Source organism: Scyliorhinus torazame, chromosome 7 (assembly GCF_047496885.1).
Source record: "Scyliorhinus torazame isolate Kashiwa2021f chromosome 7, sScyTor2.1, whole genome shotgun sequence".
NCBI lineage: Eukaryota > Metazoa > Chordata > Chondrichthyes > Carcharhiniformes > Scyliorhinidae > Scyliorhinus > Scyliorhinus torazame.
The window spans coordinates 198,730,072-198,756,642 of record NC_092713.1 but is presented as its reverse complement, the minus strand read 5'-3'; the positions used below and the strand labels follow the sequence as shown (position 1 = coordinate 198,756,642).

General features: G+C 50.6%; 1 protein-coding gene across 1 annotated transcript in view; it reads left to right on the top strand.

The window, feature by feature from the left end:
• The first annotated feature begins 6,899 nt into the window (after window positions 1-6,899).
• Window positions 6,900-26,571, top strand: part of syce3 (synaptonemal complex central element protein 3) — a 53,150-nt gene continuing 33,478 nt past the window's right edge. The window contains exon 1 of the mRNA XM_072512955.1: window positions 6,900-6,955. Coding sequence (XP_072369056.1) covers window positions 6,917-6,955 — 39 coding nt within the window. The 5' untranslated portion in view covers window positions 6,900-6,916. The remainder of the gene's footprint in view (window positions 6,956-26,571) is intronic.

Here is a 26,571-nt window from a genome sequence, read left to right as displayed (position 1 = left end):
ATTGATCCTTACAAGCCTGGTATTACTTCAAAAACTTTAGGAACGTTTATGCAAGCCTCCTGTAAGTTGAGGTGAACTATCTCTCAGACAGGTATTGCAGAATTCAGTGCAAGTACAAAATCTGGCATCATCGCTGGGGCATCACACTTTTAGCTTCACTTCTTAATATCACTGAAGTTCTTTTGAGGCTTCATCATAGTCGCAGGGGTCATGAGAGAAGAGTCAGGCAACATGCTCATCTAGTGAGGAAACAAGTCGATTACCCAACCCTGAGAATGTGCAGGCAAAGGACATCACATGAAATGATGTCAGAGGAGATGTGTGCCAGGAGGCTGTGCTTAAGCCCGGAAACAATGGCACACCTTTGTGAAATGTTGAAGGAAGACTTGAATCCAAATTCTAACTTCTACAGTGCCTGAACAGTCAATTGAAACTCACAACAGAACTGTATTTCTTTGTGTCTGGGTCCTTTAAACATGGCATTAATGGCATATGTAACATTTCACAGAATGCTGCTTGGACTTGCATTCACCAGGTAATGAATGCAATTTATCGTAAGGCTTCCAGGTTTATTATCTTTGACACATCCCTGGTGAAGATGAAGGCGAGGTTTATCGCATTCTAAAGGATTGATGGTTTCCCAAAAGTAACCAGGCCTGTTGTTGGAACACAAATTGCATTGAAGGCACCAAGTAATTACACTCTTTCATTCATCAACTGGAAGGGGCTCCATTCTTTAAATGCCATGATAGTGTGTTATGCACAAATGAGGATCCTCAGTGTAAATGCAAATATCCGGGAAATGCCCATGACTCATTCATCCTTGCAAACTCAATGTTACACCAGACCATGACAACATTACCAGGAATTACAGGATGGTTACTGGGAGATAAGGGATACTCATTGAGAACATGGCTTATGACACCATTCTGAAGGACTGACAATGAAGCCCAGGAACAATACATGTGCACATGCAGCAACATATCAGGTGGTGGAAAAAACAATTGCTGTATTGAAATCATGTTTTCGATGTCTGGACAGGTCAGGAGGCAGGTTACAGTATACACCGGGGATAGTCCCAAAGATTGTTGCAGTGTGTTATGCATTGCATAACTTTGTCCTTCAGCATGGACTGAACATTCATCCAGAAGAGGACTTGCCACCAGAAATTGAGGAACTGGAGGATGGTATATGAAGCCTGATGCAGACATACCTCCTTGTGCAGGTGAGGAAGCCCAGTCACCATGTGACACAAGGGCAGTTTGAGATCGCCAGCAGCTGCTGCTTTTGGACATTGACCCTTCCCTCCCCTCCCTCCCCTATTTACAGAAAGACAACAGAATTGTTGGGTTCAAGTAAAAAAAATATTTTATTGTTCGTTCTGTTAAAATGAAAAAATATATTTTATTGCAAGAAATTTGGAAAAGTTGACGTAGTTATTAAACAAAATGTCATACTGCAGCTGCTAAAGTTAACCATTCAATTAAATTTTAACATTGTTTCAAAGATGTGTTCATAACGTTATTTTTGTTAATAAATGTTTTCCATTAAACTTTACAAACTTCTATAAATGCTTATTAAAACATCAAAAGATAACATTTAATTATGACATAATTATAAATAAATAACATATTTGAAGTAAACAAGGAAGAAATATAACAATGATGAACACAAATTTTTTTAAAGTCAGATGTTACAAGGTCAGTGACAGTTAAAAGCAAAAAGCCCTGGGGGGCACTTTTCCAATCTTATGACCAGGCCAGAACCATCTTTTAACAGCATTTTATGACCCCTTCTGCAGCTCTGTAAGGAGACGGTGTTAATTACATTTTATCCTGCTTCAAGACTCTCCATTGTTAGTGGTCCGAGAAGTTGTGACTTCCCATGACCCTCGTGGAATATGAGTTCCCGTGGTGAGCGGATGGAGGCCCGCCCAGCTGTGGCTTGTCAGTGGTACCTTTAAACGTAGCTCCCAGACCCGGACCGGCTGTTCCCGATAGTCCTGGGCTGGGACCTTTGTTTTGTGTACCACGATAACATGTTTATTTTCAGTTTAAAATAAACCAGTTTGGCCTTTCACTCCGCGCCTCCTGGAATTATTACATTGGCAACGAGGATCAAGCACAGGATTCTGAGCAGCCTTTTCAAAACTCCCGGAAGACAACTCTGGTGAGAAGCAAAGTAAAGGAAATACCTGGAAATGCCCTTGTTTCAGAAACTCAAGCTTTTTGATGCAGACATGGGGACTGGCCCCAGTATGCTGAATGCATGCGCCACTTCTTCTGTGCCAACAGCATAGAAGGGGATGACAGACAAAAGTAATTCTGGCATTCAGCTTCATTAAGAGTTTAACTTATCCTGCAGTGCCTGACACTAAAACATTTAACGAGCTTGTGGATCTAGTGAAGAACCATTACGACCCAAAGCTGTCAGTAATCCTCCAGCGTTACTGACTAAACACAGCTAGTAGGACTCCTGGGGAACCCGTGACAGACTTCCTAGCTAGATTAAGGAAACTGGCCGAAAACTGTGCTTTTGGCCGAGATATACTGACTGAGATGCTACATGGCTGGCTAGTGTGTGGGATCAATAATGTCGCGACACAAAAAACATTGTTGGAAAAACCCACCATAGACTTCATAAAGACTATAGAATTAGCATTATCTTTGAAGAACACCAGGGGAGGTGGGGAGGGGGTGGGGGTGGGGGTGGGGGTGGGGGGGGGGGGGGGGGGGGCTCTCATACAGAAAAGCCAGCATTCTCAGTGAGCGCTCCCATATATCTCACCCACCACCAACTCAACATTCAGCCAGGACATTCTGGAATCTCAAAGGATGACCAGATAGCCTAGATTAACAGAGAAGCTTCCTGGAAGACTGCAAATGTCAGCCTCAAGGCTGCTCCAAGTGTGGCCAAAGGACATGACCCTGGCAAGGCTGCCTGAATCAGCAGTACAAATGCCACCCAGGCCAGAAACCAAAGCCACCTCAGGCCCAGGTCTTGCAAGTCTATCAGCCCGTAGAGGAGGAAATAATGCCACTAAATTGCATCATTACCCCCAAGGTTGCCCTCAGGAAGACAACACTTTTGATCAACGGCCATTCCCTAGAAATGGAAGTGGATATGGGAGCTGCTGAATCCATCATCGGGGTACAGATCTTCCGGTGTCTCTGGATGGGCATCTTGCCCCTCAGCCGATGAGAAAACAGGGCCAGGTTGACCACATGTACAAGGGAACCTTTGACGATTATGGGAACCACTAGGGGCAGTATGGTAGCATAGTGGTTAGCACAACTGCTTCGCAGCTCCAGGGTCCCAGGTTCGATTCCCGCTTGGGTCACTGTCTGTGCGGAGTCAGCACGTTCTCCCCGTGTCTGCGTGGGTTTCCTCCGGGTGCTCCGGTTTCCTCCCACAGTCCAAGATGTGCAGGTTAGGTGGTTTGGCCATGATAAATTGCCCTTGGTGTCCAAAAAGGTTAGGTGGGGTTACTGGGTTAAGGAGATAGGGATGCGTGGGCTGAAGTGGGGTTCTCTTTCCAAGAGCCGGTGTAGATTCAATGGGCCAGATGGCCTCCTTCTGCACTGTAAATTATATGACCAGTTACCTATGGGTAGCAGATGGCCCGACTCCTGCTCATAGTTGTATGAGGACCAGGACCCAGTCTCTTCGGCAGAGACTGGTCCCAGAAGATCCGTCTGGACTGGCTATAAATTTTTAAACAAGGAACTGGTGGACGTTATGAGGCCATTGGCAAATACCCCGAGGTATTTTGAAAATGCCTTGGTGGGATAAAGAGAGCAAGGGCAAAGATTTATGTGGACGTGGATGCCCTGTGCTGGTCCACCCACGTCGATTCTACGACCAAGAAAGCACCTATACTTCCTCAGAAATTAAGGAAATTCGGCATGTCTGCAATGACTTTTGCCAACTTTTATAGATGCCATAGAAAGCATCCTATCTGGCTGCATCACAGCTTGGTATGGCAACTGCTTGTCCCAAGACCATAAGAAACTACAGAGAGTCGTGAACACAGCCCAATCCATCACGTGAATCCGCCTCCCACCCATTGACTCCATCTACACCTCCTGCTGCTTTGGGAAAGCGGGCAGCATAATTAAAGACCCCCCTCCCACCTGGGTTATTCTCTCTTCCAACCTCTTCTATCGGGCAGAAGATACAAAAGTTTGAGAACACGCACCAACAGATTCAAAATCAACTTCTTCCCCGCTGTTACCAGACTCCTGAATGACCCTCTTATGGACTGAACTGATCTTTCTATTCATCGTCTCTATAGCACTGTAGCACTATATTCGATATGCTTCACCCAATGTTTATGTATTTACACTGCATGTCCTATGTTTTTCATGTATGGAGCCATCTGCCTGGACTGTCCACAGAACAATACTTTTCACCGTACCTTGATACACGTGACAATAAATCGAAATTATTGGATCGGGTACACAGAGGGAAAATTCAGAATGTCCAATTCATCGAAGACGTTATGTTAGGTGAACTGGACATTCTGAATTTTCCCTCTGTGTACCCGAACAGGCGCCAGAATGTGGCAACTGGGGGCTTTTCACAGTAATCTCATTGCATTGTTAATGTAAGACTACTTGTGACAATAAAGATTATTATTGTTATTATAAATATAAAATCTAATTGTTCACCCTGATTACTCCACTAAAATTGATGGTAACTTTGGGGAATGGGGAAACCACGCCACAGAGATTGAGGCAGATTCCTTTGAGGTCAGCAGAAGCGACATTGCTTCGACAGTGACCGCAAAATTCAGGCCATGGTATCTTAACCACAGGGACAAACCTGGTGAAGTTGTTGTTTATCTAGAAATTAAAATATCCTGTCAGTACAGGGTTAAAATTGCGACGTCTTCATTTTCAAAATTTTGGAACCAGTTTACCGTTTGAACAATCAGGATTATTTTTTAAAAGAAGCATTGAAAGTAATTAAATAATGTTGCTAACATTATCGAACTTGAATTGTGTTTCCCAAAAATGCTGTGCATGATTGACAGTTACATGGATTCAAACTTTAACTTTAATTCTTAATGAAGCAATATATGGTGTAATATCACTGATTTCCTCAGGCTCAGAAGTTTTCAATGAATTATGCCAATTTACATATTCAGACATTTTTTAAACTGGATCGGTGCGTAACTGGGAATTGGTGGAATTAATGCATTTTGGCTAACTTCCTGGTTGTGTCCTGGGCACCACGGTAGCACAGTGGTTAGCACCGTTGCGTTACAGCTTCAGGGTCCCAGGTTTGATTCCCGGCTTGGGTCACTGTCTGTGTGAAGTTTGCACGTTCACCCCATGTCTGCGTCGATTTCCTCCAGGTGCTCTGGTTTCCTCCCACAACTCCCGAAAGACATGCTGTTCGGTAATTTGGACATTCTGAATTCTCCCTCGGTGTACCCGAACAGGTGGCGGAATGTGGTGACTAGGGGCTTTTCACAGTACCTTCATTGCAGTGTTAATGTAAGCCTACTTGTGACAATAAAGATTATTACAAGGGAAGATTCAAGCTCCTAGGATTGCAGGAAACAAGGGATAACGGCAATAATAATCGTGAAATACAACGGAATTAAGACAAATTTAACTTCATCCCTTGACTTAATGCATTTTGTAAAGGTGCCCATACTACATAAATTCAAGTTGTTGTAGAGAAGCAATGGCCTTAATCACAGACTTTGGGCGCAATTCTCCACTCCCGCGCCGGTTGGGAGAATTGCCTGGGCCGCCAAGCGGCGGGAACGGCCCAGTCGAGTTTCGTGGGCCGCAGAATCGTCGGAGACACCCAAAATGCCGATGCTCCGGCACCCCTGCTATTCTCAGGCCCGGATGGGCCGAGCGGCCAAGCCAAAACGGCGGGTTCCCCCCGGCGCCGTCCACACCTGGTCGCTGCCGTTGTGAGCGGTGCGTGAACGCTGGGGGGGGGGGGGGGGGCGGCTTGCGGGGGCGCGAGGGGGGATCCTGCACCGGGGGGTACCTCAAATGTGGGGTGGCCCGCAATCAGTGCCCACCGATCGTCGGGCCGTTCTCTCTGAAGGAGCACCTCCTTCCTTCCGCAGCCCCGCAAGATCCGTCAGACATCTTCCTGCGGGGCGGACATAGAGAGGACGGCAACCACGCATGCGCGGGTTGGCGCCGGCCAACCCGCACATGCGCGGATGACACCCGTTATGCGGCGCCGGCCGCATCATTTGTGTGGCGCCGCCTTTACGCGGGCTTCAAGGCCTGGCCGTGTAGATGACGCGGCCCCGATCCTGGCCCATTGTCAGGGCCTGAATCGGTTGGGATCGGGGCCGCTTCCCGACGGCGTTCACGACGGCGCGGCCACTTCGGCGCGGGAGTGGAGAATCCCGCCCTTTTAGTCTGGTCTACGATAACCAATTTGAACTTTTTTGGGAGCATTGTAGGTTGCATGCAAATTTTGCAATGAAAGTATTGAAATCCCTTTGCTTGTTTTCACAATCCATCAACTCAATTATGAGGGACAAATAAAAATAATCACGAAGCAAAATACAAGCAGTGCATTAATCAATGAAATAATGAGTGACATTTGGGGATATTTCCAGTAACATGTTAACGGTTCAACTGACCAAATGTCAATGGCCGCCTTTACCCATCCTTCCGTTGATCGGAGCTGCACTTCCGCTTTTAGTGGGCTCCACTCTGAAGGGAAGGGGCGGAACGTCTGAGCCGACCAGCTGGCGCGCGCGCGATCCCTCGCTCGCTCGCGCAGTCTCCGACTCTAATTTCCGGCGCGTTCCTGCCGCCTACTAGCGCGCTCATCGCCCTCGTGCAAGTACCACCCCAGCCGGGCGGCGGTTAATTCTGGCGGGACGAATCTCCACGTCCGACTCTGGAACAGGCGGGAAGATCTCCGGATCATGGCTTACAGTCAGGATACAGCAATCATCAGGCCGCAGGTACTCTCCCAACGGCCAAACTACACCTGCAACTCAACGACCAAACTCACCCGCAACTCAAGCACGGAACCACAGCCTCAATCAATGTCTGAACTACGCCCTTAATTCAAATCATCAAACTACACCGTCAATGTAACCCTCAACTCAACACCCAAACTACACCCTCAACTCAATCACCAAACCACACCGTCATTGTAACCCTCAACTCAACAACCAAACTACACCCTCGACTCAATCACCAAACTACACCCTCAACTCAATTACCAAACTACACCCTCAACTCAATAACCAAACCGCACCCTCAACGCAACAACCAAACTACATCGTCAACTCAATCACCAAACTACACCCTCAACTCAATTACCAAACTACACCCTCAACTCAATAACCAAACCGCACCCTCAACGCAACAACCAAACTACATCGTCAACTCAATCACCAAACTACACCCTCAACTCAATCACCAAACCACACCCTCAACTCAACAACCAAACTACACCCTCAACCACCAAACAACACCTACATGCAATAGCCAAATGACATTCTCAACTCAATCACCAAACTACACCCCCACTCAACCACCAAATGACACCCTCAACTTTATCACTGAGCTGCACCTTCAACCCACCCGCCAAACTGCTTGCATAATTCAGTCATCAAACTATACCTACATTCAACCAGCATTTGAGATACGTACCTCAGTAGTTCTCTTCTTGATCTAAAGGAGTGAACTGTGCATGTTAATTTACTTCTTGGTCAAAACCTTCTTGTCAAAGTAATTACCCTCCTCCCCTTCCCAAGATTATGCTCACACCTCAGGCTGTGCGCAAATCAACTAAAATATCCCTTAGATCAGGTTTACTAGAAATAGTATTAATTTGTTGAAGCACTCTATCTCATTCAAACTCTCCCTCTCCATCTGCATCTGCAAGCTGTATTAAGCTTTACATTTAAGTTTTACATTTAACTTAGCATATATTTTTTCAAACATGAATTAAACCAAGAACTTTGTCTGGCAACCAAGTCAAAATCCTGAAATGTGATATTTGGGGATTTGGATCTTCCTAAAGTTGCTGGATATTAATGCCATGTCCAGCTGCCCTCTCTCATCCCATGTAATCCAGAAGGCTTGCATCTCCTCAAACTTTTGTGTCCAGGAGTTGATAGCACAGTGTTTATTTTCCATTAACTAACAATAACACACAGGCTTTGTCTGACTGCATTTTCTGTCAGGGCATGATGACCCTAGAGTGAGGGTAAACCCTCGAGTGAGGATAACAGAAGACCCCAGGGTGAGGGAGACAGAAATTCCTCGGCTAAGGGAGTTAGATACCCAGAGTGAGGGAGACTGAAGACCCTAGACTGAGGGAGACAATGCCTAAGCAAACCACAGATGGTCACAAACTATGTCAGTGCAATGAAGTGCATGAGCCGAAGAGCTTAGTGCAGAAGAAAGAAGCAGCCGAAAGTCTTTAAAATAGGGCTTTTTGAAAACTCTGACTCAATATACAATGTGCGATAGTGGGCAGCAGTGAAGAGAACATATAGCTGTGAATGAAGGAAGGTTCCCTGAGATAACCTAAAAGAAGCATCCTGCAAAAATAAATTGAAACAATTCCATTGGAAAATGTTTGTATCAAACCTGAATTGAAGGAACTCAACCAGAACCACAGCCAGGCACAGCAGCAGGCAGAAAAGGTACTCAAAGGAGTTGCTGCCCTGAAAGACTGAAGAATCAACATGTTGCCTTGGGAAAACATGAACTAAAAAAATGTTAAATATTACTTCAGAAAAAGCATTCAAATTATCAAACATAACAAAGCAATTCACGGAAGAACAGTGTGAGTTGGCAGAATGTCAACAAGAAGATGAACAGTTGAAAACAGCTGATTGTCCTTCATGATCAAATGCAAAAATAGCACATAACCCTTCAGCAGCATGAAAAAAGTGAAGATGGCCTTAAATTGCAAAATGGAAGAAACGGGACGAAACTCAAGAAAACTGTTGAATTGCAAGAAAACTCAAGACGAAGCAGTTGAACTTTGCAAAGGAAAGGAAAACCTGTTTAAGGACCTTCATAGGCTACAAGGATCCCTTAGGTCAAAATGGAAAACTATAAAGAGAAGCAAAATGAATTTAACATCACTCTGAACAAACTGCAGCACCAGTTGGCAGAGAAAGCACAGAAATGCTCTATATTCCAGGAAGAAGCCAAGAGATACAAAAAAAGAGACTGAAGAGCTGAAGAACCAGCTGAATAGAAAAATAAGATCAAATCTGACGCTGAAGCTCAAGGAGCTAGAAAGAAAAACACTGGGGGTGGGATTCCCTGTCCCATCGCACACATTTTCTGGTGTGGCGCACTCCTGCCGGCAGCGGGATCCTTGAAAGATAACACGCAGGAAGTAGGCTCTGCTAAGGAAAGACTACTCAGTGTAAAGAACCAACTTTCAAGATGAGTTTGCTGATGAGAATTGAGGAGAATGCTGGAATGTCACTCGCAGGAAATTGAACCTTGAAGAAGAACAACACGATGTGCAGTGTGGAACACCAAATCTAGGCTTTAAAAGCAGAAAGGGAAAATTTTAGGGAACAGAGTGAGGATCTAAACTGTGAATTGGAAAACTAAGAAGTGATTGGTGATCATGGAAGAAAGACGCAGAAAGGAACTGAATACCCAGCTGATGTTTTAAGCTTCTATAAGGATTTCACGAATAACTCTAACAAAGACAGCTGAACTCACCAGATTGGCTGCTGAGCTGAATGAAATAATTCATAAGCAAGTAAAATAAAGATTGTATTGTAAATGTATTTGGGTAAGGACTTGGGGGAGTTGCAGTGTAAGGGTGTTCAGCAGAGCTAGGGCTAATGTGGGATTGGCAAACCATGCTGTGATGACATACATCACTGTAAGCACACAAAGGGTTAATGTACATACACTACACCTAGCTAGACACTAGAGGGAACACCAGAGACATGACACACAGACAGTCAACCAATAGGTCAGTAAGATAGGACACGACCAATGGGCATTCACGATACACACAGAGGTGACACTACCACAGGAGGGCATTACACCAACCCATATATAAGGACACAGCACACATGATCTTCCTCTTTCCAGTGGAGACTCTCAGTGAGTACAGACACAGGGTTGAGTGAACATCACTCCCACCACATGGATTGTAGCAGACTGGTTAGTCAGTCTGAGTAGCTATGGAAGGATTAACAGTAGCGTCAAATCCAAGTAGGAGAATTGTTAATAGTTTAATAAACGTGTTAAAGCTATCTCCCAAGTCTGAACCTTTGTCAGAGTGCACATCAAGGAAGCAGCTTATGCTACGACAAGAGCATAACAAAACATAGTACCAGTGAGTAACTGTTTAAATCCATATAGCTCAAGTCAACAAAACAGTGACAACCAGCAACAACAGCCAGGCAAGATGATGTTCGAGATTCCGGTCCCACAGCAGCTCAGGTACCAAGGAAATCTCAGTGAAAACTGGCGTTGGTTCAGGCAGAGATTCGAGATCTACATGGTAGCATCCGACCTAGATGGTGTGGCGGATGCAGAGAAAATAAAGCTTCTACTTACCTTCGCGGGTCCAGAAGCAGCTGAAATCCTCCAGACCTTCAAATACACAAAGGGGCAAGACAAGAGCGATTTCCAGGCAGCCTGGACAAATTCCAAGAATTCTGTGATAAAAATACAAGGAACAAAGGTAAAAGAGGCGCCAAAACTCACCGCGAGGTAGGCTTGCAGCAACGACTGGCAGTTTTGAATTGCAGCCATCTTGGAAAGGTGCTGCACATGCGCAGTTACGCGAAGAGCGCACAGAACGGGAAGGTCCGTTTGCGCATGCGCGAGAAGGCGCGCATGCGTAATTGAGAACAAGGCCCCAAGTAAAGGAACAATGCGCAATCGCTTCCTATGCTCTACGTCACAAGCGTCATGACGTCAGTGGCCCCGGACCACACCCACTTAAAGGGGAAATGTCCCAAAACACGAGGAAAAAAATTGAAAGCATCAAGACCGGATTCTTTCACCTGGAACGACAGCACAATGCCTGAACTTCGACCAGCAGCTGAAAGTAACCTCCGCAGAACTCTGCAACAAGCAGTAAGCACCGCCCAAAGAGATGGTACAGTCCTTGAAGACGATGACTCAGACCTTGAATTCTTCTTTGGACATCGTGAGCCTAATGCCAGCTCCGACACAAAACGTGATGATATGGTCTTGGAAGACAATGACTCAGACAAAGCTTTCACCTTGGGAGGCAACCCCAGTACCAAATCCGAACCGCAACCAGACGTGTTGCACATTGACCATCCCGACAACGAGTTCTTCAGATTCGAAGATCTTCAGCCCAGCAGACATGACATCCCGACTCGTGAGTGCAGGATTATGCTGCGGCCTGACACCAAGAGACAGAGAGCGGTAGAAGCCCACAGAGAGCGGCCTGCTGCTACACAGAGAGTGGTCCACGCACCGCGAAGGGTCTCTGACTCCACACAGAGAGTGGTCCACACACCACAAAGGGTCCCAGCCTTCACACAGAAAGCGATAAAAGACTCCACAGCGAGCTCGTGGACAGACTCCACGATAGAAGCAACGCAAGACTCCACAGCGCAATCCTTGCATGAACAAGAAGTGACTCGAGTGACACAAGCTTCCACAGCGAGTTCGTGAACAGACTCCACGATAGAAGCAACGCAAGACTCCAGAGCGCAGTCCTTGCATGAACAAGAAGTGATGACAGTTTCTACAGAGAGACCAATGCACGATTCCACACAAGGAACGCTGCAAGACTCCACAGAGGGAGTGACACAAGCTCCCACAGCGAGCCCGTGGACAGCCTCCACAATAGAAGCAATGCAAGACTCCAAAGCGCAGTCCTTGCATGAACAAGACCATGAGGGTCTCGCCACTTCCTCTGAGCAACCAGCAGCAGACAATGCAAGTCTGCCACTCTCAAGTGAACAACAGAAAGACTATGACAGTCTGCCACGCTCAAGTGTACAGCAAGCAGACTATGACAGTCTACCACGCTCCAGTGAACAAGAAGAAGACTCTGACGGTCTACCACGCTCAAGTGTACAGCAAGCAGACTATGACAGTCCACCCAGATTATTGGAGCCACCAGTAGAAGACTCTGACAGTCTACCCAGCTCAAGTGAACGACAAGAAGACACTGAAGCTCTACCCACTGTATGTGCGACAAGTGACGACAGCATCCCACTTCCCATACCAGATGTGCAATGTGAAAGACCTCAGCTCGAATGTACAGAGGCACTCGACAATCACAGTGAGACCTCTGGTGACACCACGTTACTTCAAACCTCACTCCTCGAGCCTCTCCGCAAGCAAATGCATTCCTGACCGTTTTGAACCCAGACGGGGAGCACGACGAAACTTCAGAAGATTCAAGTGAACCTGAAATGACTCCGGATGTGGAGCATCAAGAAATCTCAGAAGATGCAAGTGAACCTGAAATGACTCCGGACAGGGAGCATCAAAAAATCTCGGCCGACTCAAGTGAACCTGCAGTGACTCCGGACGGGGAGTATCAAGAAACCAAAGCTGATTCAGGTGAACCAGAAAGGGCTCCAGACGGGGAGCATCGACAAACCAAAACTGACTCAGGTGAAACAGACCAGACTCCAGACGGGGAGCATCGACAAGCCAAAGCTGATTCAAGTAAGCCGGACATGACTTCAAACGGGGAGCGCCGCAAACTCAGTTTTGGCACGCTCAAGGAGACAGCAGATGCCACGAAGGACGCTGACACGAGTAACTATGTGAAGGACTCGTATTATCCACGGAGTGTGGTCCTTGAGCGCAGCAAACATGGCAACAAAACCAACCACAACAACAACATCAAAGACAATAGCAAGAAGCATACCAAAGGCAACAACAAGCACGACAATGCGTCGACAACAAGCACAACAAAAACAACACCAATGGAACTACGACTGGTACGACATGGTACCACTCTGCCCATGAGGGATACTGTTACTGCTCAGCTCAGTACAATGACATACCATGGCAGGATGATGCATCTTACCACTTCACGTTTGCAGCACTACCAACAGGCAACCTGGCTTTCAGGACAGATGCCATCAGGAATTACCACCACAAGCATCAAAAGAAAAAAAGAGTCCAAATCAGACAACAAAGTGATGTGACCACTTCTTGGTTCCTTCAGCGCAGGGACACTGATGGCGTTTACAATGCAATGCCACCATCAACATCACCAACTCACCAACCAAACAAAAATGCCACTCGACCATAATAATTAATGAACTTTGGACTCATGCCTCTGATTTGGACTTATTGTTTAATGATCACTGTTATCATAACTTGAATAGAGTTTCACTCATCTACCTAGTTTGTTCAATTTTCTTTAATGCTGTACAGAAAATACGTAACACAAAAAAAAAGTGGGGATGTGGTACAAAAAGGGTTAATGTACATACACTACATCTAGCTAGACACTAGAGGGAACACCAGAGACATGACACACAGACAGTCAACCAATAGGTCAGTAAGATAGGACACGACCAATGGGCATTCACGATACACATAGAGGTGACACTACCACAGGGGGCATCTCACCAACCCATATATAAGGACACTGCACACATGATCTTCCTCTTTCCAGTGCAGACTCTCAGTGAGTACAGAGACAGGGTTGAGTGAACATCACTCCCACCACATGGATTGTAGCAGACTGGTTAGTCAGTCTGAGTAGCTATAGAAGGATTAACAGTAGCATCAAATCCAACTCAAAGAATTGTTAATAGTTTAATAAACGTGTTCAAGCTATCTCCAAGCTATCTTCCTTTGTCAGAGTGCACATCAAGGAAGCAGCTTATGCTACGACAAGAACATAACAAAACACATGCCATCCACAATATGTTGTAGAGAGTCATATAATAGTAGACTGTGTATAGTAGAGACTGAAAGTAGCCAGCGTGGAAGGAGCACCCATGCCTGGCAGCACATTGAATACGTACATTAGTTGTAATTCTCCATTTGGGAGCCTATGGGCGGGATTCTCCGGCCTCTGACGGCGAAATCGCGTTTGTCGATCGGCCGGAGAATCCCCTTTTGCAAAATGGAGGCGGTTTCACAATGCTCCGTCCCCTTCAAAGTGGCGTAGTCTAGGAGTACGCCGCACGCCGTATCGACTGCCTCGGGACGTTACCTGAGGCCCTTCCTCTGATGATCCGCCCCCGACCGGCCGATTCCCGACGGTGTGCGTCTCTCATGCTATGTTTTGTTGGGAACTTGGCGCGGCGGCTGCGGACTCAGTCCAGCACCACCACAGTCGGGGGGGGAAAGCCGATCCACGGGCAGGGGGGGACTTTGGCAGGGGCTGGGGGGCACTGTTGGGGGGTCGTCCAGGGGTCGCGAACCTGGCCCAAGGGGGGCACTATTTGGCAGTCCGGGTCCGCGTGCGGCTGGCGCCATGTTACATGACCATCGACCCGGCAATTCTACGGCCATATCGGCAGCTAGAGCCGGGTGCTCTACGCTGCCTGTCTGCTAGCCCCCCACCGGATGGGGGATCGGTTGCCGTTTTGCGCCGATTATTCAGTCGTAAAAGGCCAGGATTCCCACGCCAGCATCAGGACATAGCCTGAAAATCGGAGAATCCAGTCCTCTGTTCTCCGGCCGGAGCTGAATTACACCCCATTTGCGCTCCCATCAGGTAGTAATTCCCAGCATGGCGAGGATTAATGGCAGCCCAATCGCGAAGTCCCGCAGCTTGCCAGCGCCACCCCCACAACGCAATGCAGACACCTCCCTGGATTTTCTGGGTTCCCTATCCTCACCCCCCCCCCAAGTACGAGGGTGACCCTACCCATTCTCAACTGAGACACCCTAAATAAGGAAACCCTTCTAGAGACCCACTAAATGAAGAAACTTCCCACAGTGACTCCATAAATAAAGAGACCACCACAAGACCCCCAAATGAGGAGATCCCCTATATCGAGACCTCCCACAGAGACCCCCCTATTGAAAGAAATCCCCCCCTCCCCACAGAGACTACCTTAATAAGGAAACCTCCAGAAGAGAGAGGCCTGTCTGGAAGCCCCCAACCCCCAACGCCCTTGGAAACGAGACCCCTGTTTAGAAGCGATAGAGAGTCCAGGCATAGGCAGTGAAAAAAAACCCACTGCTTTAACAGTCACCTGGGCAATGCACCTGCTGGTGAAGACACAGGGAATAGCACCTGTCAATTGCTGGAAAGAGGAAACCAGTCAGCTGTGTTGAAACCCCCTCAGACCTTTGTTCTGAAAGTCATTCATTCATTTCTCTTGATACTGATTTTACTAGGCTGTGATTAACAGCTTCCACACCCCCCCCCCCCAGCTGTCAGCATTGTTCCATTCATCTCCCTCCACGGTTGAGTAACTTTAAAGTGGTGAGCTGATTGACAGCTTTGATTGACAGCTCCTGGACCACTTCATACAGAATTAAGTGCTTACCAATCATCTTCCTTCATGGTTGAAGTGGTCAGCTAGCAATTGACAGCACTTAACTCTGTTAACCTCAATCTCAAAGTCAGCTGGAACTTCGGAAATGGACGTTCGTTACAAAACTCCAAAGGTGATCCACATGGCGATTGGATGCCCGCCCTTGTGCCCTGACCTTGTAGAATACAACTGGTGGCCGCCAAGATGACACCTGGGACCCAAGCGGCCCCATCACCCAAGTTTCTGAAATTCAAGGTGTTGCCGGGGGCGAATGTGCGGACGGCGACTGGCGTTGATCTCGGACTGGTCCTGATTGTGGCAGACCCTCCCACCCAGATCGGGGATGACCAAATTTAGGCGGGTGCAGACACAATGGTCCATCAAGAGCTCCGCTGGTGCGATGCCCATCAAGGCATGCTGTGTCGTGCGATGGAAGAAATAGAAACGGACCAGGCATGTGTCCCAGAATCCAACTGCCAGCTTCATGGCCAGCTGAAATGTTTGGACTGCTCTTCTGGGCCAGTCTGTTCGAAGGTGGGTGATAGGGAGCAACCCCATTGGCGGAGGTGAACTCTATGCTTGTGAACTCCATGCCGTGCCGTTATCGGACGCTAGTACCTCAGGTATTCCGTGCGTACTGAAATGGGGCTGCCGGGGGTAATCGTTGGTGCGCCTGACATTGGGAGCATGCTGGGCTACTCATTCAATGTCTGCATCGTGACAGGCCACCTGACATAGCTCTGGGCAAGCTTCTTCATTTTAGACACTCCCGGGTGTCCATTATGGAAGTCTAATAAGAGCACTGCTCGGGGACCACCATGCGGGTGCCCCATAAGAACACATCGTCTTCAATGCTCAGGTCTTGCATCTTCCACATGTAAGCCTTTAGGTCCTTGGGCAGAGCCTGGTGCTGGGCCCCATACTGCACCATGTGCCTGACACTGGGTCTGGGTCCAGCGCAGATGCGAGATGCCGTGACTAGTAGTGAGTCCATGAAATGGAGTGAAGCTATTGCTGCATTGGCTGTGGCCTGAGTAGGCAGCGGTAGATGGCTCAAAGCTTGAGCTATGTGGGCTCCGGAACGGTGTTACAATGTGTACAATATGTAGTCATAAGCTGCCAGTAATGGTGCCCAGTTCTGGAAGCGGGTGAAGCCTAAGGGAGGTATCACACAGTCCTCCTTGAAGAGCTCCAGAAGTGGCTTGCGGTCCAGGACAATGAAGTGGTGCCTGTGGACATACCAGTGGAATTTATGTGCACCAGATACCACGGCCAGGCCTTCTTTCTCCATTTGCTTGACCATTACTCCATGTCAGCCAATATCATAGATGCAAATGCGATAGGTTGCTTTGAACCATCTTCCATTACATGGCTAGAACAGTCCTGACACCGTAAGGGGATGTGTTGCAGGTCAGTAAGAATGGCCTGGAGGAGTCAAAATGAGTAAAAGCAGTCATGAGAGGAAAGCTGTTGTTTCACTCTGGCAAACACTGTTGCATGATGTCCACGTCCAGAGTTGTCTTTTCTTTTTTATGGAGGGGAGTCAATGTCATGGCTAATCCAGGGAGTAACTTTCCACAATATTTGACCAGCTCCAGGAAAGCCCGAAGTTCCATTGGCCCCCTTAGCACCGGGGCTTGGTGAATGACCTGGACCTTCTACTCCATGGTGTGCAGACCATTGTGGTCCACCCAGTACCCAAGGTACACCACCTCGGCTGCGGTGAAGACGCACTTCCCTCAGCAGAGGCGGACACCAGCCGCCTCAAAGCCTTGTAGCACTTATGCTAAGTTGCGGATGAATCAATTCTTAATACATCATCTAAGTAGACCGCCACGCATGGTAACCCTGAAATATGTTCTCCATGATCCTCTGAAATACTGCGCACACCGAGGAGACCCCAAATGGTAGCCGGGTATACTTAGAGTCCCTGCTGCGTGTTAATGGTGACGAATTGATCTGGATTCAGAAGCGAGGACCAGCTGGAGATACGCATGGTTTATATCTAGCTTGGTGACTGCAAGCCCATCGCTGAGCTTGGCATACAGATCCTCGATCCTGGGGATTGGATAATGGTCTAAGCATGATACCCGGTTTACTGTCATTTTATAATCCCTGCAGAGACGCACCGACCTGTCGGGCTTCATTACTGGTACAGCCGGCGTCTCCCAATCGGAGAATTGTACTGGTCTTATGATCCCCAGTTTCTCCATGCAGTCGCACTTCGCACCTACCTTTGGACACAAGGCATATGAAACGGGGCGATCATGGAAATAGCGTGACTGGACCATGGGGTCCATACTTATTCGGGCTTTGGCCCCCCCTGATGGTCCCAAACATTCCTGGAATCCGGTCAGAAATCTGGCCAATGTGCCTTCGGGGCCATGTGGGTGCATTTGGCAAACCCTTTGTCAGTCTAAGTGAAGGTGCCGGAACCAGTGTGCCCCAACAGGCCCGGGCCGCTCCCATGTATGGTCTGCACACCATGGGGTAGAAGGGGCTGGTTTAGCACAGTGGGCTAAATAGCTGGCTTGTTACGCAGAACAAGGCCAGCAGCGCGGGTTCAATTCCCGTACCGGCCTCCCCAAACAGGCGCTGGAATGTGGCGACTAGGGGCTTTTCACAATAACTTCATTGAAGCCTACTTGTGACAAGAAGTGATTTATTATTATTATTATGTACAATGACCAATAGTAATTTTGCTGACTGGCTGCCGTAATCAACGGGGATGGTTGTGCCTGCAATCGTGAGAGGCTCCCTTATGTAGGACACTAACCTGGAGAGTTAGTGGACGAATCCAGGATAGTATGCAGTTGAAGGGGAAGAAGTTCCATGCGAGTCATGTGGCCGTTCACCTGGAGCGAGGTTTGGATGGGCGCAATTCTTGGTGCAGGCACACAATGCCAATCGGCATTGTCCTCCACATAGTGGGTCAGGGTGGCGTGGTCACGCCTGGCAGTGCAGTGGCTGGGTGGCTCCTTGCAGGGCCTTCTGTGCCCCAGATCTCTGCGTCCCGCTCCTACTGCTGCAGGCCGGTAATTATACTGCTGGTCAGGGGAAAAAGTTTGGCGATGTTCCCGGGGCCGATACCGGTGTCTCGCCCCTTGCCTAGAGTTCTTGGACTCCCTGTTTGGCACTTTCCCTGGATACCACAATTTCCATAGCTCCTTGGAGGTCAAAATTAGCTTTGGCAAGTAGTTTTATTTGTGTGGCTGCATCGTGATCCCACATACTAACCAATCACGTAGTACTTCGCCCAGTGTTGGGACAAATTCACAGGTCTCAGCTTGTTTCCTGAGGTGAGCCAGAAACTCGCTGATACCTTTCCCTTGGCCCTAGGCGGCCATGTGGAATTGGAAACAGCACACTATCAGTGGCGGCCTCAGGTCGGAATGTTCCCCTACCATGGCTACCAGGCAGCCGAATGACCGGAGGGTCAGGGTGGTTAGGCTTTTTATAATGCTGTATGTGGGCTCCCCACAAGCTCTCAGCGAGGCTACAGTTTGGCGCTCGTTGCCAATAATCATGTTCGTGTGTAAGAATTGCATTCCTATCCCGTGATCTCCACTTGGGGTTATAACAGACACCAAACAACCTTTCATGTTAGGACTAAAATGGAATACTGTCCAGTTGCCTGATAAGTGCAGCTCCAAAAACACTGAAGAGGCTTGACACCCTCAAGGACAACACAACAATTTGATTGGCACCCCATCCACCACCTTCAACATTCACTTCCTCCACCACCGACTGATAGTAGCGGCAGTGTTTACCATCTACAAGCTGCATTACAGCAACTCACCAAAGTTCCTTCAACAGCACCTTCCACACCCACAACTGCTACCACCTAGAAGACCCAGAGCAGCAGATGCATGAAAATGCTACATCCTCTATGTTCTCTTCAAGCCACACACAATCCTGACTTGGAAATATATCACCATTCTTTCACAGGAAATCCTGGAATTTCCTCACTAACAACACTGTAGGTGTGCCTACACAGATGAACTGCTGCGGTTCAAGAAGGCGGCTCACCATCACCTTCTCAAGAACAATGAATGCTGACCTAGTCAATGAAGCCCACAACTCATGAAAGAATTTTAAAAATTACTGCTGTAATCAAATATTTTGCAAAACATAGATGGTAATTGAATATTAGGGCTATTCGAGTACATTGATAAACTTCATATGCCCCCTGATGATGCTGTGGGTGGAAGGTGTTCTTGGCATGATAGCAATACTACAGTCAAAGACTAAACCAGTCATTTACTTTGAGAATTTTGATCACTGTTTGAATCAGCAGCTTATTTTATTTAAACTTCGCAGCTGGCAAAATATCATGCAAATTTCCATCACTGCTGATATGCTGACTGTAAAAAACAGAAGTAAATCTACTCAATTGCTCGTTAATTCTTATATGTTACATAGGGAGACCTGTACTTTTGCTGTCATCCCTACCATTCCATTTTTGAGCTTTAACCATTATTTTCACACTGCCTACAAATTAATATTTTGTTCAGAATTGCCCCTGATGTGACATTCCAAAATTATGCTTAAGTGGAGATGGAGATAGGATTGTAATTTAACATGAACAATGAAACTGAGTTCACATAATATAAAATAAATCGCCACTAGCCAGGTACACCAGATATGCTGGATCACAGTACAGTAAAAGGAAAATGTATGCACCGAAACTACACAGCTGTGCTTCATAGCCTTGCTTCAGTTAATGAAGCAGCTCCATTCATAAATTGACCTTTGATATGGACGAGGCAGGGATAGCTTGTGGAGTACTATGTGGCAATATTAATGAAGTGGGATATATGTTGCGGCTGTGTTTCTGTGCTATAAATTGAACTAGATGGATTAATGTACCTGGATCAATGATTGTTCAGAAATATCTTCAAATAAAATTATTGAAATACATGCTGGTCAAACACGTGTGGAAGAAATGGTCAAGAAAATAAATTCAAGAGATTATTTGTTGATTAACATGTTAGAAACAATGGGTGGAATTTCCAAAATCTGGCAGTGTCCAGTTCAGTCTGAAAACCGGCGTGTATCTCTCCAGATGCACAGCTGCGTTTTCTTCCTGATTTTTTGGGACTCATTGCACTAAAAATCTGGGGGCATTGAGGGGGCGATTCTCCCATGCCGCGCCATCTGGGAGAATCGCTGTGCACGCCACTTTTTCTCACGACGCCGTTCTGCCATTCTCCCAACTGGCGAGAACGGCGTCATCGAGGTCGGTGCTGCGCATGCCGGAGAATATGCCGGGCAAGCAACAGAGGCGATTCTCCCTGCTCCGGCCCCACCCCCCCCCCCCCGCTATTCTGCGGCCCGGATGGGCCGAAGTCCCGACGGGGTGACCCCAGGTCACGCCGTCGCCGTTCACCCCTACTAAATAAATTTGTCAGCCAGTCGTGCTGGCTGACGATGTGGATGAGGGAGGTGAGTGGGCGGGCCCATCCCAGGAAGCAGGAAGCTGCGTCAACGGCCGGTGATGGCGGGTGGGGGAGAGGGCTCTCTGAAGCGTATGCCGCGATCCCCCTTGGGGGGGGGGGGGATTGGGGGAGGGGTGGTTGGGGGTGTGAGCACAGGGCGAAGGAGGATGGAGTGTGGAAAGGAGTAGAGGGAAGGGGGAGGGTGTGGGAAGGAGAAGGGGGAAGGGGGAGTGGGTGGGGGACAGAGGAGAGGGAAGGATATGGGGAAAGGAGAAGGGGGGAGGGGGTGGGGGAATAAGAAGAGGGAAGGAGGAGGGGGTGGTGCAAATGATGCCAGCATCCTGTCGGGTGGGGGGGGGGCCTCCACGGGTACCCGTGGGACCGAGACCTCAGCTGGTGTGCCATGGCAGGAAGGTGGCGAAGACACCCTTCCAATTAGAGGCCATGGTGAAGGGCTATGGCCGCTGGCACTGCAATGAGAAGGGACAGGGCGAACTGGGCAGGAAACGGATACTGTGGGCAGATGTAACGGTGCGTGCGTGAATGAACCATGACCAGGCAGCCGGGGCACCCATTCATTGAAAGGGCCCTGGCTGCCTATGTGCTAAAGCGCCCTCCTAACAAATGTTGTTGCCTCTCCCTCCCAACACCCCCCCCCCCGCTTCAAGTTTGTGATGTTTGCACAACAGCCATCAATGTTCGCCGCCGTGGCGACAGCGGCTGCCGTGCAGATTGACATTCGGCGCGGACGACCCAGGCGGCTCAGTGAGGATGCTGCAGAGGGAGTGGCTGCAGAGGGCCCAGTGCCAGGCGCCCCTGCTGCAGGCCATCATGCCCAACAGGTCCAAGAGGAGGCGGAGTGTGAAAATGACCCCCACGTCGTCGGCCAGGAAGCGGTCGACGACTCAGATCCTGATGGGGCACCAGGGGAGGAGCACGAGCAGGTGGTTGTGCCAAGGCGGCGGAGGCGTCCCATGCGGCGTCGTGTGTACCGGGACCGCATTTCTTTCGAGGGCCTTATGGAAGCGGCATGCAGGAGGAGACTCAGATTGAGCCGTGAGATGGCGGGACATATATGCCACCTAATTGCGCACCTGGCACCACATGGAACGGGGGGGAGGACATGCCATACCTGAGAGAGTGAAGGTCCCGGTTGCCCTCAATTCTTTTGCGACGGGCTCCTTCCAGGTGCCAAGCGGCAACCTATGTGGAATCTCTCAGACATCGGTGCACCGGTGCATCCGGGCCGTTACCGACGGCCTATATGCCGTCACGGGAAGATACATAGATTTTCCGGAGGACCACGCACACCAGGCTGCCAGGGCAACGCAATTCGCCTCAGTGGCTGGGATCCCGATGGTCCAAGGCGTTGTTGATGGGGTGAAAGTTAACCTGCGTGCACTGTCGCAGAACAGGGTCGTCTTCCTGAACAGGAAGGGGAACTACTCAATGAACGTCCAGGTGGTCTGCGACCATTGAATGCGAATCATGCACGTGTGCGCCCAATACCCGGGCAGCGTGCATGATGCCTTCATACTGGCGCAGTCCTTCATACCCGCTATTTTCGAGGGTCCCCCCCCCCCGATGAGGGGCTGGTTGCTGGGTGACAGGGGTTATCAGTTGCGCCCGTTGCTGATGACGCCTATACGGAGGCCACAGACCGACGCGGAGACCCGCTACAATGAGGCACATGCTGCAACCAGGGGTGTCTTGGAGAGGTGCTTCGGCCTCCTCAAAATGAGATTCCAGTGCCTCGACCGCTCTGGAGGCGCTCTGCAGTACGACCCCGACAGGGTCGGAAGAATCTTTGTCACATGCTGTGTTTTGCACAACATTTCCCAACAGAGGGGCAATGTCATGGAGCAGGATGAAGCAGGTGAGCCCGATGAGGGTGACGCCTCTGAACATGAGGATAAGGAGGAGGAGGATGGGGAGGATGGGACGGCGGTGGGGCACAGACACCACCGGGGTGCGGGATATGGCCGGGAGTCCACACGACGCTACCGGCTGGGACAGTGAGCACGCGAGGCGTTGGTCGCCGCACGTTTCGCACACTAGGGGGAGGGCATCGTTGTGCAGGGCACTGCACTGTTGATTGCGCACAAAGGCACCACCCAGCAAACCCCCCCCCCCACCTCCCGCACCATCGCACAACCCTACCACCCACAGCACCACTCTCATGCAACCCCTACACCTGTGGCACTTCGTTAATCTTGTAACACATTTACTTTCGTAAGCGGGTGTGAACAGTGCCATGTTGGATGATGACAACCCGCTCTGCGATGAGCTGTGAGCTACGGATCGCTACTGAATGTCTGACTCATGGCTATTTCTGAACACCCCCACCTCGGTGTCTCCTTTATGCGTCACGGACACTCCATCACATGTCCATGTGGGGCAGCGGGCGTCGGAGCGCTGAGCACGACGGCGTGCTTGGGGTGGGGTGGGGGGGTGGGCGGCACATTGAAAGACAAGTGCCCTAGCCCCTATTACTAATCTGTGCCCTGCACCTGTGCCAACTTACTACGTGTCTAACTTTTTGGCCTTACGGGCCTTACCAGTACGCCTAGGTGTTTCCCCAGACGGTACAGCAGGAGTGGAGGTGGGCTGCTGAGAATCCTGCCCTTCGACGTGGCTCCCCATCGGCGTGCGTTTCCTGGGGCGGCCCGACCTGGATGGGCCAGGCTGCTCGGCGGGCGTGCTGGATGGGGTGGTGCCACCCTCCTCTGCCCGCTGCCCACCAGATGCACCAGGGGCAGAACGGGAGGAGTCCGAGTGTTCCGGTCCCTCCCTTGCTGTTGTAACCGGGACAGGCACCGGGATCTCCCGGGCCTCTCTATGGGACGGTGGTGCGCGCGGAGGCAAGCCCCGTTGCACCACCGACACCTGGCACTGCCAGTCCTGGAGGTCCGCTGTGGAATCGACCAGGGTTTGAACGTTCCCGGCGATGGAGCTGAGGGAGTGCAACATCCCTCAGGGACTGCGTTACCTCCCGCTGGGACTGTGCAACGCCATCCATCACATGGGCAAAGCCGCCGATGCTCTCAGCGATGGCCTGCTGGAACAGGGCCATGGCCTGCTGAGACTGGGCCAGACCCCAGAGTGCGGCGGCAATGTCCAACTGGCTCTGGGACATGGCTGCCTGTGAGTGGGCAGCCCTGTCATGGGCCACGGTTGACGCGTGCACACTAAGCCCCAGGCCCTTAAGAACTTGACCCATGGCCAAAACCGTTTCCCCCATTGCCTCCATCACGGACGCCACCCGTGCGGTGTCAACCTGGGATGCAGCCATGACCGGCACCACTCCCTGCTCGTGGACGCGGATGGACTCCTCCAGCTGGGTCTGCAGTTGCCGGGAGACAGCCGTCATCCCGTTGTCTGGTCCCTGGGGTTGCAAATGCATCGGATCTGTGGGTGGGCCTGGAAAGCCCAGGAACCCGGGAACCGTCTGGGCGGCAGCTGGGTGCTGGGCCTGGGCTGCCCTCCAACTGTCCAGCCCCTCGGCTGCTCTTACCTCCACCTGCTGTACCGGTTCGGCTGTGTGGTGCGCACCAGTCAGTGACCCAGATGCCTCATCACTTACTTGCCCAACCCAGGTGAGTGTATCTGCGATGGTTGAAGTGGTGGGTGACAGCAATGCCCCGGCCGCTAGGTCCTCGTCTGTCCCCAGGTCTGGGGTATCCTGGCTCGAACCTTGGCCCAGTGCATTCAGTCCACGGCCCATGCCAGGTGCCGTGCCCCTGTGCCTCGTCTGTCGCAACGGCGGGGTGACCGAGCAGTTCCATGACGGTGCTCGTCTGGCCCTGGAGAACACAGTAAGGCACGTTTCATTAGACACGCTGTGTCGTATATGAGGGGGCAGTGTGAGGGGGTGGACTGTGGGGGTGGTGCAGTGTCAGGCGGTGGGGTGTGAGGGTGTGGATTGTGGGGGTGGTGCAGTGTCAGGCGGTGGGGTGTGAGGGTGTGGACTGTGGGGGTGGTACAGTGTCAGGCGATGGGGTGTGAGGGGGTGGACTGTGGGGGTGGTGCAGTGTCAGGCGGTGGGGTGTGAGGGTGTGGACTGTGGGGGTGGTGCAGTGTCAGGCGGTGGGGTGTGAGGGTGTGGACTGTGGGGGTGGTACAGTGTCAGGCGATGGGGTGTGAGGGTGTGGACTGTCGGGGTGGTGCAGTGTCAGACGGTGGGGTGTGAGGGTGTGGACTGTGGGGGTGGTGCAGTGTCAGGCGGTGGGGTGTGAGGGTGTGGACTGTGGGGGTGATGCAGTGTCAGGTGGTGGGATGTGAGGGTGGTGGAGTGTGAGGGGGTGGATTGTGAGGGGGGTGGTGTGTGAGGGGGGTGGGGGTAGTGATGGGCTGAGGGACTGCATGCAGACAGGGGATTTTCACCTGGTGCTGCGCCTCCGACCTGGCACAGCGCTACCCCCCGGCTGGCGGCTCCCCCAACAAGGTCTAGAGCCCTCTGCTCGTAGACGGTAACGGGGTGCAGCTCAGGTGATCCCCCTCATATCACCTGAGCTTCACCCCGTTACCGTTTACCCTCCGGTTCTTGAACGCTCTCTCTGATTGTGAGCATTCTTGCGGGGGGGGGGGGGGGGGGGGTGATGAAACTCAGGGTTAGGCGGTCATCAGCAGGACGCACACATGTAAGCACCATTATCACTCGGTGGGGACACTCGGACCCACGCAATGGTACCTGGCCACGGGGTGGGGGGGTGGTTCCACATGTGTCCCGGGTGCAACGTGGGGCTCCAGGCTCCCCCTCCCCCCCCCCCACGTGGGCAGGGGGGAGGGGACTGGCTGGGGCGTTGCCCGGGGGGAGTCTCAGGGTACTTACCCTCGCTGCCCTCGTGAGGTCTTGCAGTTTCTTCCTGCACTGGTCTCCCGTGCGAGGGATGTGCCCCACAGCGTTGACCGCCATGCCAACCTCTCGCCATCCCCGCCTCACAGTGCCGCACGGCTACCGATGGCCACGTCTGGGGAAGAGGATGGCCCGGCGCTCCTCCACTGCGTCTAGCAGTGCCTCTAGGTCGCTGTCCCGGAAGTGGGGAGTGGCACGGCGAGGCTCATCCATCTCCAACTTCGGTGTCTGTGTGCCGATCACGCACTTCCTATTAAACGGCACGGCGTCATCCTGGCGTCGCGCGATGACGCCGCTGCTCTGTTGCCACGCCCACCGCGTTTCTCACGGCGCCGCTGCTGGCCCCTTTTCTGCCCCTGAATCGGTCGTGGCGGGGGCCGTTTCGCGCCATCGTGAAATGCGATGGCGTTCATGACAGCGCGGGCACTTAGTCCCGCAATTAGAGAATCACCCCCCCATTTGTGGCATCACTCCAGCGGAGCAGGGCCACTCCACAGAGATTGGGGCACCAACTTTAAGGGGCGGCCCAGTCTGCACTGAAAATAAACCTCCCTCCACGGACGCGGAGGACCCCACCACAAGTATTGGCCCGACCCCCTTACACAAGTATCGGGCATTTCCCACCCAACAAGCAAGTATCTGGGTATTACCCCCCTCCGCCCCCCCCCCTTCCCGCCATCTGAAGTATCGGGCTCCTCACCCCCAATACAAGTATCAGGTCACTCCTCTCACAGGCATTTCCCCCTCCCTCATAGACATCGGGGTGCACGTCGCTCCCATCACACATAAGAAGAATCCCGCCAATGAGGCTCCCCAGAGAGCCCATCCCTGTCAGTGCC